General features: G+C 33.3%; 1 protein-coding gene across 6 annotated transcripts in view; it reads left to right on the forward strand.

Moving 5' to 3' along the window:
* KIF21A (kinesin family member 21A) overlaps positions 1 to 13,159 on the forward strand; it is a 163,591-nt gene that overhangs the window by 130,372 nt on the left and 20,060 nt on the right. Inside the window, exons 26-32 of one of the 6 annotated variants that reach the window (XM_030939744.1) lie at positions 895 to 1,002; positions 2,398 to 2,526; positions 4,617 to 4,655; positions 5,346 to 5,357; positions 9,024 to 9,160; positions 10,802 to 10,982; positions 12,805 to 12,969. In XM_030939744.1, the coding sequence (XP_030795604.1) occupies positions 895 to 1,002; positions 2,398 to 2,526; positions 4,617 to 4,655; positions 5,346 to 5,357; positions 9,024 to 9,160; positions 10,802 to 10,982; positions 12,805 to 12,969 (771 nt within the window). The remainder of the gene's footprint in view (positions 1 to 894; positions 1,003 to 2,397; positions 2,527 to 4,616; positions 4,656 to 5,345; positions 5,358 to 9,023; positions 9,161 to 10,801; positions 10,983 to 12,804; positions 12,970 to 13,159) is intronic. The other 5 variants (XM_030939746.1, XM_030939748.1, XM_030939747.1 and 2 more) reach the window with 5 other exon arrangements.

The raw sequence follows: 13,159 nt of genomic DNA on the forward strand, positions 1-13,159 counted from the left end.
GCAGTGGTGTGATCTTGGCTCACTGCAGTCTCGCCTCCTGGCTTCAAGCGATTCTCCTGCCTCAGCCTCCCAAGTAGCTGGGATTACAGGCGCCCACCACCACACTCAGCTAATTTTTGTATTTTTAGTAGAGACAGAGTTTCACCATGTTGTCCAGCTGGTCTTGAACTCATGACCTCAAGTGACCCATCCACCTCAGCCTCCCAAAGTGTTGGGATTACAGGTGTGAGCCACCATTCCTGGCCCAGATATTTTTTTTTTTTTTTTTTTTTCAGTTAAAATTCATTACCACCATATACAAAAATTATTTTCTTGAATTTTTAATTACAAGCAGACATTTGGCATTTAAAATATTTAAGGCAAGAATACTTTATTACTAAAATATACATAGATACAAATTAAATACTAGCTAAGTAAAATAATTATGTATTTTTGTGTGTGTATGATTACCTATAGAACTATTTTGTGATTGTGTCTCAATATTAATTCATTAAATCTCATTGTTTCTTAAATTCTGATATGCTAATATTTTTGTTCTTACAAAACTATAAAGATAATTTTTCTTCATCTGAAATAATTACCAGTGAAATTAAAACACATCCAAAATATTTGTTGTAGCTATTTGGCAGCATATCATTGATATTTATATTCAAAGATGATAAGTTGTTATATATTTAATAAGATCACCAGTTTAAAAATTATGGTTGTTGAGCTTCCATCAACTAAAAATAACTCATGTAATATTTTCCTATGTTAGTTTTATTTTTTGTTCTCAAGTAATTATCTTTCTCAGGTTCCAATTATTAACCTATTACAAATTTTAGATTGACTGTCTACCAAAGTTGTATGTGCAAATTTAGAATTAGGTAATTAAAGAATCTTATTTTACTTTAGTTCCAGGCAGTCATCTCTACCAGAAAAAAAAATTCCAGAGCCTTCTCCTGTAACAAGGAGAAAGGCATATGAGAAAGCAGAAAAATCAAAGGCCAAGGAACAAAAGCAGTAAGTGACTAATGTTTTTTACCTGCTGGACTGTATTAAATGCCTGCTGCACTTACTGCTAAAGACAATCATGAAATTATTTTCCAGATTTAGGCTGGCACTGTGGTTATGACTATTTGACTAATCAAGACAGTCAAGTCAGCTTTTGGCTTGACTCGGTGGTCTAATATTCTTGGTCATATACATACTTGTAAAAATATTTGAGCACTTGTCCCTGAACATGTCCAGTTACTTATTTTCCAGTTATTTGTGTATATCATTTTAAGAGTTAATATATACTTGAGGTAAGGCTTATTAAGTCTATATTTCAAATAGTCTTCTATTAATAGAAAAATTTATAATTAATTTTGACCATCATTGCAATGTCAGCTAAAACTGACCTTGACCCTACCTCTTTACAGTGGCTGACAGAAAAACTAATAAATCATAGGGTGTGTTGTTGTGCCATTTTCTTGCTGCTCTCTCATGTTTACATTGTTGGTATTATCCTCAGTGTTTTTTTGTGTGTTTTGTGAGGGTTAGTTTACTTAGCAGTACATAATGTAATCTGATGATCCACTTAACTGGGCATTTAAAAATTGCAGCATGACAGCATGCAGAAGTTGATTGGATTAGAATCAGTGTTACCCTGCCACCCCTCCCTCAGTTTGCCTGTTCTGCATGTGACAGGTAGATCTCAGACATGTCCTTGAGGGAAAGCATTTATGTGAATTTACATTTAAATATTAGCAAAGTAAATTACTTTAATTTCTTATAAAAAAATAAATGCGAATATATTTAAAGGGAAGTGTTCATTTATTTTCCATGCCTAAATGGACAATTCTATACCACCCACTACCCTGTGCCAAGATGCACACTCTCTTTTTTGACCACGAGTTTAACTGACTTGAATGTCATAGAAATTATCCTTCTTATCACCCCTGCTTCCTGTACTTAAAGACGTAGTTTGCCTGTTTGTACTGAATTGAATCTCTCAAGAATAATTGGGAAATGGGGATGGAGCGCATAAGTGATTTAAAAATAGATGAATGAATCAACTGAATAAGCAAACTTCTCATAAGCTCTCTGGGTCTCTTTCCTCGTCTGTAAAGTGAGAAACTTGCTCTTGATTCTAAAATTGTATGATTTTAAATGTGGCTTGCTTTATTTTATACTGACTTCTGATTTCAGCAGACATAATCTTCTCTTTAGTGCCATCTTGTGGCCAATGTGACAAAATCCAGTGAAAAGAAATTTTAAAAATTGTTCAGAATGCATTTTACCTTACCAAAAAGGAAGAAAGGAAAGAAGGAGTTCTCTAATAAAAAGAGTTTTTTAAAGAGCATGTTTCTTATAACTTTTCTAACAAATCATAACAATTAAAGCCACCTACTTTATGTTCTTTTTTTCTTGTAGCTCAGATTCTGGAACTTCAGAGGCTAGTCTTTCACCTCCTTCTTCCCCACCAAGCCGGCCCCGTAATGAACTGAATGTTTTTAATCGTCTTACTGTTTCTCAGGGAAACACATCAGTTCAGCAGGATAAGTAAGTCATTATGGAAAAGAGCCCCAATTATTTATATAATATTCTGAACCTGTCAATACAGTCTGTAGCAAACATGTAGTCATCTCTGTGTAGGCGATGGAGCCTGACTTGTGAACTCTTGCCGTATTTTATGCATCTTTCCAATGGGAAAGGAGCCATGCAGCCAAAATTAGAGAAAATTATTTTCCTGCTGAACATTATTCCCTGTTGTAGATTTGTATTGCTATTCCTTCAGCACTTGTCTTGCCTTTTCTTTTACAAGTAAATTAGAACTGAAAAATCTTTGAGACCACTTGATGTTTAAATTTTTGGAGATTCTTTAGCTTCTATGAGCCCACAAAAGCCTCTAATTTAGATAGCCTGAGTTGGAAAGAGGCAAATTACTTTACTTCTGGGGGATATAACAGTTTACAAAGACCATTGTTACATGTGCAACATGTTATTGTCATCTGATTGTTCTAGACAAGTTCACCACAAAATTTCAGTAATTGTGTTCTTGGAATAAAAAAATCACCTTTACGGATGGAGAGAGTAGGACTGGGAGCAGGGTGGAGAAGTTGAAGGGATGTGGAAAATGTAATTGTCATCAAATTTGAAATGACAAAGTATCCACACATTGAGCCAGAATCTCTCTTGCAAGAATGCTGTACTAACAATACTGCCATAAGGTATTTATTAACTCTGACTTGTCTGCTTGGACTTGGAATGATAATGATTGTTTTTCTGCTATTACCACCCTGTATGTATCAATAATCTCTAAAATTTATAGGATGCCATTTAAGATCTGTCTGGCATGTTTAGATCATTTTAAATGGCTCTATAAACTTAGAGAATCATGCCATAATTTTTAGAGAATTATAAATATGCTTAATTTATGGATAATTCTTTTATTTATAGATCCTTCATTAGATTTTAATATGGTTTAATTAGTGGAAGATATGTTCTTTAAATTGATATAGGTAGGTAAATATTTTCCTGTGTTATTAAACAAAATACTCTTTAACATTGTAAGTTATTTCTGTCATTAATTGAGAAAAGTTGAACATTAGGAATAGTTTTGGGAAGTCAAGTTTCACTAGGTATATTAAGAGTTGCTAAATTTGTGTCTACCTTGCCTTCACAGTCAAAACATTTTCTGTCAATCTTTTGATAATCCTGACAACCTAATCACAGTTCCATATTTTTTACTGAAATACTTTATGAGCTACCAATAATTTGACTCTGTTGTCATCTCTATAAACTAAAATGTAGAATAACTGACTACTCTACACTTTCAAAAACTTGCCTACCTCCTTACATTACTTTCTCTGGGGCTGCTTTTTGAGACTACCATATCCCACTAGCAAGATGCAGATCCCGCACGTTGTTTCTAGTTACATTCTATGCCAACACTCACCATATCCTCATTCTCCTCAAGCCTGTTGTACAGTCTAAATAGATTTTCATAATAACCAGACTCACTGCAGTCTTGGAGGCCTCAAGGTAGGGCTAACAAGAGTGACTTGTCTATTTTAAAAGCCCACTAAAGTACCCCAGCTATTATTAAGATGCTCCCTAGTCATAGGAACTCAGTGTTTTTGAAATAAGCTAAAACCAAAGGTTGTTAAATTTTGAGTGACTTGCTTTCTATGCAAAAACACAATCTATTTGTGTAACTTCAACATTAGCGTCTGTATCTAAAGTAATCATTATCAAGATGAATGAAATTGATGAACTGTTATTGAAACGGGAAAATTTTTCCGGGACTAGCCAAATTAATGGAGCAAACCTTCAAGTGCTATATCTCATGTACTTGATATTTTTCTTCTCCAAGGCCTAAATTTTAGAAGTGAGGATAGATTTTGTATATCAGTATTAGAAAATTTTAGTCCCCAAAGTCTTGCTAGAAGACATAAATATCAAACTCTTTACGTGACTTAGCTATACCTTAAATATGCTAATATCCAGTGCAAATAGAAAAGCAGGGCACTATGAAGGAAATGTTTGCTATATATCTGTTATTCATGCTGTTGATTTTGTGTCCAAAGTCAGTGTCCTTACCTGTTGACATCTGTATTCTTTCTCTCATAATTCTAACTCTTTCACTATAGGTCTGATGAAAGTGACTCCTCTCTGTCGGAGGTCCACAGGTACTTTCTTTCCTGCCTTTCCTACATTCTGGAATTTCATTGATGTTCTAAAATGCCTTCCTAGAAATTCTAAGCAAGTCTCTTTTTTGTTGCATGCATCACTTGTAAATCATATAAATGCACTAATATTTCTAAACATGATAATTTTAATACATTTTGTGATCATACCTTTTAGATAAAGTAGTGGTTTTTTTTTTTGTATAATAGTTTAAAAATTGTGATACCTGTTTTCTGTCTGTAATCTAAATCTTTTCTTTAAAAGAAATCAAGTTTTGTGAATATTGATGTCAAGAAGGTTTCTTATTCTCAATGATTAAGCACTTCTAATGCCTCAAAGTGTGTGAGGTAGATAAGGTATTTTTTCTTGTGGGTTTAGCAATTTTAAGTAAAAAGATTATATGATTAAAAATAAAAGTATGCTAGAGAAAAAAAGGATACTGTTGTACCAAAAATTAAAAAGAATAAGAAATAAACACTAAGGAAGCATTTTTAAAAATGAATATTTTTAAGAATAGGTGCAGCTTTAAAAATAACTGGTATTTTTTTTCTCATGTTATGGATTTTTCTGGGGGTCCTTAACTTCTCTTTCCCTTTCTCTCTGTCTCATTCCCTTTCACCATTATCATTTTATGTCCTCCCTCTTTGCACTTGTTTTCCTTGTTTTACGGCCATTTTGCTGATCATCAGCAGATCGTCCAGAAGGTAGGCAGGGGAAGGGAGAGGAAATTAATTTCATTTCCAGTATCAAAAGACCTTACAGGTTTGCATGGGACAAAAATAAGTGTTTGTTTATTTTTTTCTCCTTCAGATCAAGTCTGTTGTACAAATTTGCCATATTTAACCTTAAACTCTTTTAAAGTTGATTTTATATTTCAAAATGTGAATAGATTAATTTGAATAGAGAAATAAATACCATGGCTGTATGTTTCTAATATCTATAAGTTTCTGTTATCTTTGGTAGTTTATATAAAATATTAATCCTAATATTCTGAATATTTAAGAACATTTTAAAGTATCTAATTAATAAAACACTATGTTTAATATTGAGATTCTTTTTTCTCAAAAGACTGAATAGCCAATGACATAAAAATACATAAGAATCAAAAAAAGACATCCTGATCTCCAGGAAATAACTGTGCAATACATAAGTCACTGGGGCAAATATTTACTGAGTATTTTATGATAGTATAACCTTTGATATGACAGAATTGTGTTGGATGTTACATTTAATATTAATGTAACATAAGGGAAACATTTAATAGATTATTAGGATAAAGCTTGTAATCTGAAGGAAATAAACCTTTGGAGACACAGTATTACATATCTGAGGGTACAGTTTAGTTTTTTCTTAAGATTTGTCATTAAATGCACATTGAAAATAGCTCTTAGGCTGTTAACATGAATTGTTTTCTTACAACCAGCTTTTTGACCTATACATACATATATATTTTCTGTTTGAGAATTAACAGTAGCAACCTACTATTCTTTAAAATCATACCTTTTCAATATTTGAAGCCATATTTTTAAATTTGATGGCTTCAGTTCGTATCTGTGAACCTTAAGGCATCAAAATTTCAAAATGGCAGATTCAGACTTTTGAATGGGTCTTGCTCCAGTTTCAGTTTTAGTCTGGTTAAATTGTTAGATTATAAATTACTGAGCATCAGTTTCAGTAATCTCAAATTGACACATGTATGCAAATCATGGCATCAGATTTCATAATTATATATCCAAAGATAATAATTCCTTGTGTCGTTTATAGGGATAAGACACTCCTATCACTTTTGTGATCATTATAACCAGACCCTAAAAACAAATGTTTTTTCTCCCCAACTCTAAATTTACCTCCTTTAAATTTCCATTCGTTAGTCTTCATCAGCCCTTTTTTCCCTTACCAGAATTAATTTTACGTATCTTTTTGTTTATATATGACAGCTCTTAAAATATTCAGCGCTTTTAAATTATGCTATTGTATCCTCTCTCCAGTAAATGTCATTTTATCAGCTCAATAGTTTCATCATCTGTTCCTTATGTAATATAGTCTACAGATCCTTCATTCTGCTTCTACTGTTTTATAAAGGCTCCACTTTTTCAATGTTCTTCTTAAAATGGGACATCTAAAACTACACCTCATTCCATATATGGCCTACATAGAATGCAGTAAGTCTATCACTATCTTTCTCCTGAAATATTTATTTCTATTAAACAAATCATTGATAGTGAGTAGGCATATAAAATAAATGAATTTTGTTTTAGTGATTTTGTTCAGGCAATATAATGTCCAGCTCCTTAATATATCCCTTTAATAAGCATGCCACTTCTCCCTAGGGCTAGGGAAAGATTGACTAGATACTAAAGATCTTCCAGATCAGCTGTGACCTTGACTCATTAGGTGTGACTCTTCAACTACCTGTGGAAATACTTTACTCTGACAGTTCCATACTTATTCACACTGTCCATAAGTCAACATATATTGTGAATAGACATTCCCTTAAATTGGTATCTATTAACCGTACAAAAAACTTTCCCCATGAGATTGATGAGCCCATGTTATCTTTTGTTGGTGAGCATTTATTTTTAAGTGGATAGTGATTTGCTTAATGTATTCCTCTGTGAGACTCAACAAGAAGTTGAGTTTCTGAATTCCACATTTTTCCTGCTTTTTGGAAGATCAGGTCTACATGTTTTGTCCCTTTTTTTGATCTTTGTGATTTCTTAGAGTACTGACAAGGATTTTGCCTACACAATGGCGTATACTTTCAAAATCCTGTGATATAATGATTTAAAAACAGAAATACCTGAATTTATTGAATAAATCTCCATTGTCAGCTCTAACTTATCTTGGGTTCACGTTTCTTAATCATTTCTGCCCTCTTGCATCTCGAAGATTCTTCTCTTTCATTAAGAAGATGGAAACAAAACAGTTTTCCTTTATCCCTGTATTTGTCCTAATATTATGCCATTTGTCTTACATAATGGACATAATTCAGCATAATTTGAAACATATAATGCTTTGAGCGAAGGTACGTTTGACTGTTTGTCATGTCTTAATTCATTATCATCTTTAGCCTCCCCAACACCATTATTTTAATTCAGACCCTATCTTAAACTCCTTTGGGAGAGGGACAATGTTTTGATAATCTTTATATTTCCATAGTACATAGCCCAGTGCCATAAAGCAGAAACTACAGAAATATCAAATTTATGAGAAAGCTCCCTAAAGAGGGTCATTGTTTTTAATTTTTTATTTTTAATTTTTGCAGGTACATAGTAGATATATATTTATGGGGTACATGAGACATTTGGGTACAGGCATACAATGCACAATAATCATATCGTGAAGAATGGGGTAGCCATTCCCTCAAGCAATTATCCTTTGTGTTACAAACAATCCAATTACACTCTTTCAGTAGTTTTAAAATGTACAATTATTATCAACTATCGTCACCCTGTGGGCTATCAAATAGTAAGTCTTACTTATTCTTTCTATTATTTTTGTACCCATTAAACATCCCCACCTCTTCCAACCCCCACTACCCTACCCAGCTTCTGGTAACCATCCTTCTACTCTCTATATCCATGAGTTCAATTGTTTGATTTTTAGATCCTATAAATAAGTGAGAATATCCAATGATATCCTCTTTCTGTGCCTGGCTTATTTTACTTAACATAATGGTCTCCAGTTCTATCTATGTTGTTGCAAATGATATGATCTCATTCTTTTTTTATGGTTGAATAGTACTCCATTGTGTGTATGTACCACATTTTCTTTATCCATTCACTGTTAAGTTCTCATTCTTTTAAAATTTTCTTTGAGATTGTCAGTTTTTTCTTTAAGTTTTTGATATTTTTGACCCATTGTCCCTTTAGAATTTCTGTTCATTCAATTATTCCTATCTTCAATTTTTGTCTGAAATCTGCTTTCTCAGTATTTTAGGTGGCATGTAATTTACACTTTCTTTAGCATGTTCCTTTACACCCCAGCTTGACATAGAATTATGTTTTCCTGTTATTTGACATTTCTGCTTCTTCCTTATTTGTCAGAATTCAGTACACTCAAATAATTCCCAAATGTGGTTTCATTAAACCTTGGAGAGATGAAATTGTTAATAAGAAAATCTAGATGTACTATAGTCTTTGCTCTTTGCAGAATGTAGCTGTTAGCAGATGCCTGATTAGTTGATATACTCCATCACTATTACTATTTCACACTTTGTCCTTTTGCTTAAAAGACAGCAGTCTGGATTTTATTACTACTTACTTATAAAGACTTCTTAAAGTTAGGGGAAAAAAAACAAAACTAGTCTCATGATATAGTCTCATGATATTTAAGTGAGTCTTGGTTTGTTTGTTTTTTCCCCACCTTAGGGGCATAATCAACCCATTTCCAGCTTCAAAAGGAATCAGAGCTTTTCCACTTCAGTGTATTCACATAGCTGAAGGACATACAAAAGCTGTGCTCTGTGTGGATTCTACTGATGATCTCCTCTTCACTGGATCGAAAGGTGCCAGTAGTTATCTAATGTAGATATTTAATAGCTTTAAAAAAAAATTACATTTTTAACATGCTCTAGAAAGCTGTCTATTTAAGACCAGAAAGAATCAGATAATCTGGTTCAACTCCTGAATGTAAAACATATAAAATTATTGCATAGTTGAGCAGCAAGTAAAACCTCTGTTGAAGTTTTGTAAATACACTGGTGACAGAATACATCTCTCTGCGGTATTTGGGCATTTACTGCATGTAGGGTCCTGAATTTTGAAATGCAGATTATATAAAAATCTATAAAAGGCTATTTAAATGTACAATATGGGAAAGAGAATAAGATGCGTAGCAACCACTATTTCTGCAACACTTACTACATATCAGGGGCTATGCTAGGCAGTATGCTAATACTAATATATCTCACTTAATTCTCACAATAATCTCAATGAGATACATATTGCATCCTCATTTTGTAGACAAAGAAACTCAGGCTTCAAGTGAATAAATACTTTTCTCAGGTAAATTTATCTAGTAAGTGGAAGAAGTAGGATTAGAAACCTAGGTATACCCTTCTCCAATCCTGCGCTCTTAACCCCTTTGGTACAATTGCAAGTAACTGGAAACCAGCTATAAATGCTTTGAAGAATTCTAGACTAAGAGTTTTGGGGTTCTGGAAAGGGAAGGAATTATGCACAGCTGTGAGAAACAAGGAAGGCTCTGACAAGGAGTCATTTAGGATGTACCTTATAGGATGGTTTGGATATTGACAGGAATGAATAATCAAGATTACAGAATAACATAAGCAGAGACATGAAGATCAAAGTGGAGCATGTTTGGAAACTAATTCTACTTGGGTTGAAAAATGGAATATGTAAAAGAGAAGTACTGGTCATTGAGGCTAGAAAGGTGAAAAGCAAGCATATACAGGAATTCAGGGAGCTCATAAAAGTTTTTAGCACTTAGGGATAGTCCAAGATTCACTTTAATCAGCGAATATTTATTTCTCATTGTCTATGAGGGAAGTATAAGATCCCAGCTAGAACTTATGAATTTAAGGTAAAAGAAATTCCCTAATTAAAAGAAAAATGTTCTTTGAAAATACTGTATTTTTCTAATGATTCAAATTAAATGTATCTCTCCAGTATAACTAGATGTTCAACACTTCAGAAAAAGAACAAGAATAGTTTTGTGATTATGTTTTTGGGTCAAAAATAAAATTTATATAGTCATTGACCCTTGGGGGGGAAAATGTGTGTATATTTACTAGTGTAGAGAGTATGTTGTGAGGAGGTGGGAATATGATCAGAGAAGAATGTTTTGAAGAGGCTGACCTGAGACTGCCACTCTAAATTCAGGGGCAATTTGAAGCAAGACTCTTTTGTTATGACCGTTTCAAAATTTTTCATAAATATTTTTTCAATACCACATGATACATACAACAGACATCCCAGACTTTTATCTGATCCTTTATACATACCTTGTCTTTGAGCTTGTTGCAGAGGGTCAAGGATGACGTTAGGATCCTTGTTGTATGTTAATTACTATTTTCGTTTCCTTCCCATAGAAGAGAAATTGTTTAAATAATTTTTATTATTAATAGAACCTAAAGTAGTTCATATTAACAGTGTTTTTTATTATTATTATTATTTGTTTGTTTTAGATCGTACTTGTAAAGTATGGAATCTGGTGACTGGGCAGGAAATAATGTCACTAGGGGGTCATCCCAACAATGTCGTGTCTGTAAAATATTGTAATTATACCAGTTTGGTCTTCACTGTATCAACATCTTATATTAAGGTGTGGGATATCAGAGATTCAGCAAAGTGCATTCGGACACTGACGTAAGTAACTTGAAGACAAATAGCATAAAGGAGGAATATCTTTTCTTTTTTTCTTACAAAATATAAGAAAAGAGAGGACTATAAATGCATTTTAACTTTTGTATACCTGTTCACTTCCTAGAGGATATTAAAAGTGTTCACAATGAAAAGCACAGATAAAATAAGAGGGGGAAGAATTTGACAAATGAAGTATAAGAGCCTGGTATTAAACAGAAAGGGATAAGCCATATTTGATCAGTGACTAAGTATACATTTCATGTTTTCTCCCTCCCAAGTATAAGGTATTACATTTTAATGCTATTTCTTATTTGATAGAGTTCAATGTTTTATATTACTTGCTTCAAATAACTACCATTCCTTGGGAAATGGCTGAAATCACCATGGTAGGCAGTGAAGAAGTACTTATAACCTTTAATTAACAGAGATTGAAAAGCTGAGAGTGTTTTTTAAGGACTGAGACTGCTTTGGTGTGAGTGCAAATTTCATAACTCTAGGTGATGTTGGATAATTGGAGGATGAATTTGTTTTTTTCTGTGCTCATTATCATATTTGTCTTTAGAAGTGTAGAACAAGTGATTCTTTTTGCTGTAATATTGATGAATTATTTTAATAATCAAAATTGATGTAAACTCGGTAATCATTTAAATGAGAGAAGAGAGCATAAGAAAGGTTAATTTTTATTTATTTGTAGAGATAGTAGAGACTATTTTTAAGTGCTGTTTTGTAATTTGAGAACATTATTCTTTGTACTGAATACAAGTCTTGAAAATCTTGTAGAAAAACATTACTATTATATCATATATTAAGATATAACATGTCTTATGGTAGAAATTTACCAATTCAGTTGAATCACTAAAGTCAAATTTGAAAAGATTGATGATGGCTTAATATTTTAGAAGTTAGCTAAAGAAATGTTTCAAAATTTAAAAAAAATTTCACCTAGAATTTATCTGAAGAAACAGGCATATGCTATATTTAAGGCTTTAGATACTCCATCTATGATTCGGTTAAAGTAAATGAAAACTGCAAATAATTCAAAAGGTCTCCATTATCTTTAATCCAGAAAGGCAATTCTTATACACAAAAGAGTATTGGTAAGCCTGGCCCTCGGGTGGAGGGGGTGGTGCTGCTGGAAGCTGTAGGAAAATAAATTAGTTTTGTGGCAACGTATTATTTGTTGATTTTTTTTTTTTTTTTTTTTTTTTTTTTTTTTTTTTTTGGGGATGGAGTCTTGCTCTGTCATCCAAGGTGGAGTGCAGTGGTGCATTCTTGGCTCACTGCCACCCCCACCTCCCAGGTTCAGCCTCCCGAGTAGCTGGGACTACATGCATGCACCACCATCCCCAGCTAATTTTTTATATTTTTATTATAGATGGGGTTTCACCATGTTGGCCAGGCTGGTCTCAAACTCCTGACCTCGGGTGATCCACCTGCGTTGGCCTCCAAGTGCTTGAATTACAGGCGTGAGCCACTACACCCAGCCATTTGTTGATTTTTTTTATGTTTAACATAAAAAAAAAAAATCTCATCTTTTCTGAAAGATGTTTTAGTCCTTCCTCACTCAGGGCCTGGAATTACTAGTATACCAAGTAAGAATTTTAAACCATGTAATCTTATTTTATTCATTCATCTCTTCACTTACCAAATATTTATTTATATGTGCCAACTCTGTGTTAGGTGCTGTGCTAGGTACTATGCGTACAGTGACAAAAGGACACTGTTCTTGTTGTTGTCTACAGCCAGTTTCCCAGGAATTCAAGGAATTCTAAGCCAAACCCAAGTCCAGGAATGTGACTTTTTTGCTTTGTTTGTATCTCTTAAGGTCTTCAGGTCAAGTTACTCTTGGAGATGCTTGTTCTGCAAGTACCAGTCGAACAGTAGCTATTCCTTCTGGAGAGAACCAGATCAATCAAATTGCCCTAAACCCAACTGGCACCTTCCTGTATGCTGCTTCCGGAAATGCTGTCAGGATGTGGGATCTTAAAAGGTAGATATTTTTAAGAAAACATACCTCTTGCCTATGGCAAATACAACTTCAGATATTAATAACATTAGTGCATGTGAAGTCCAATTTTTATGACCCCAGAAGTTAATGTAAAATCATAGGCTTTTTTATTCAGCATATACCTCTAAATGTCTCTTGTGTCCTTATTAACAAACTGACAGTTTTCTCTTTT

This window comes from Rhinopithecus roxellana, chromosome 10 (assembly GCF_007565055.1).
Source record: "Rhinopithecus roxellana isolate Shanxi Qingling chromosome 10, ASM756505v1, whole genome shotgun sequence".
Lineage (NCBI taxonomy): Eukaryota > Metazoa > Chordata > Mammalia > Primates > Cercopithecidae > Rhinopithecus > Rhinopithecus roxellana.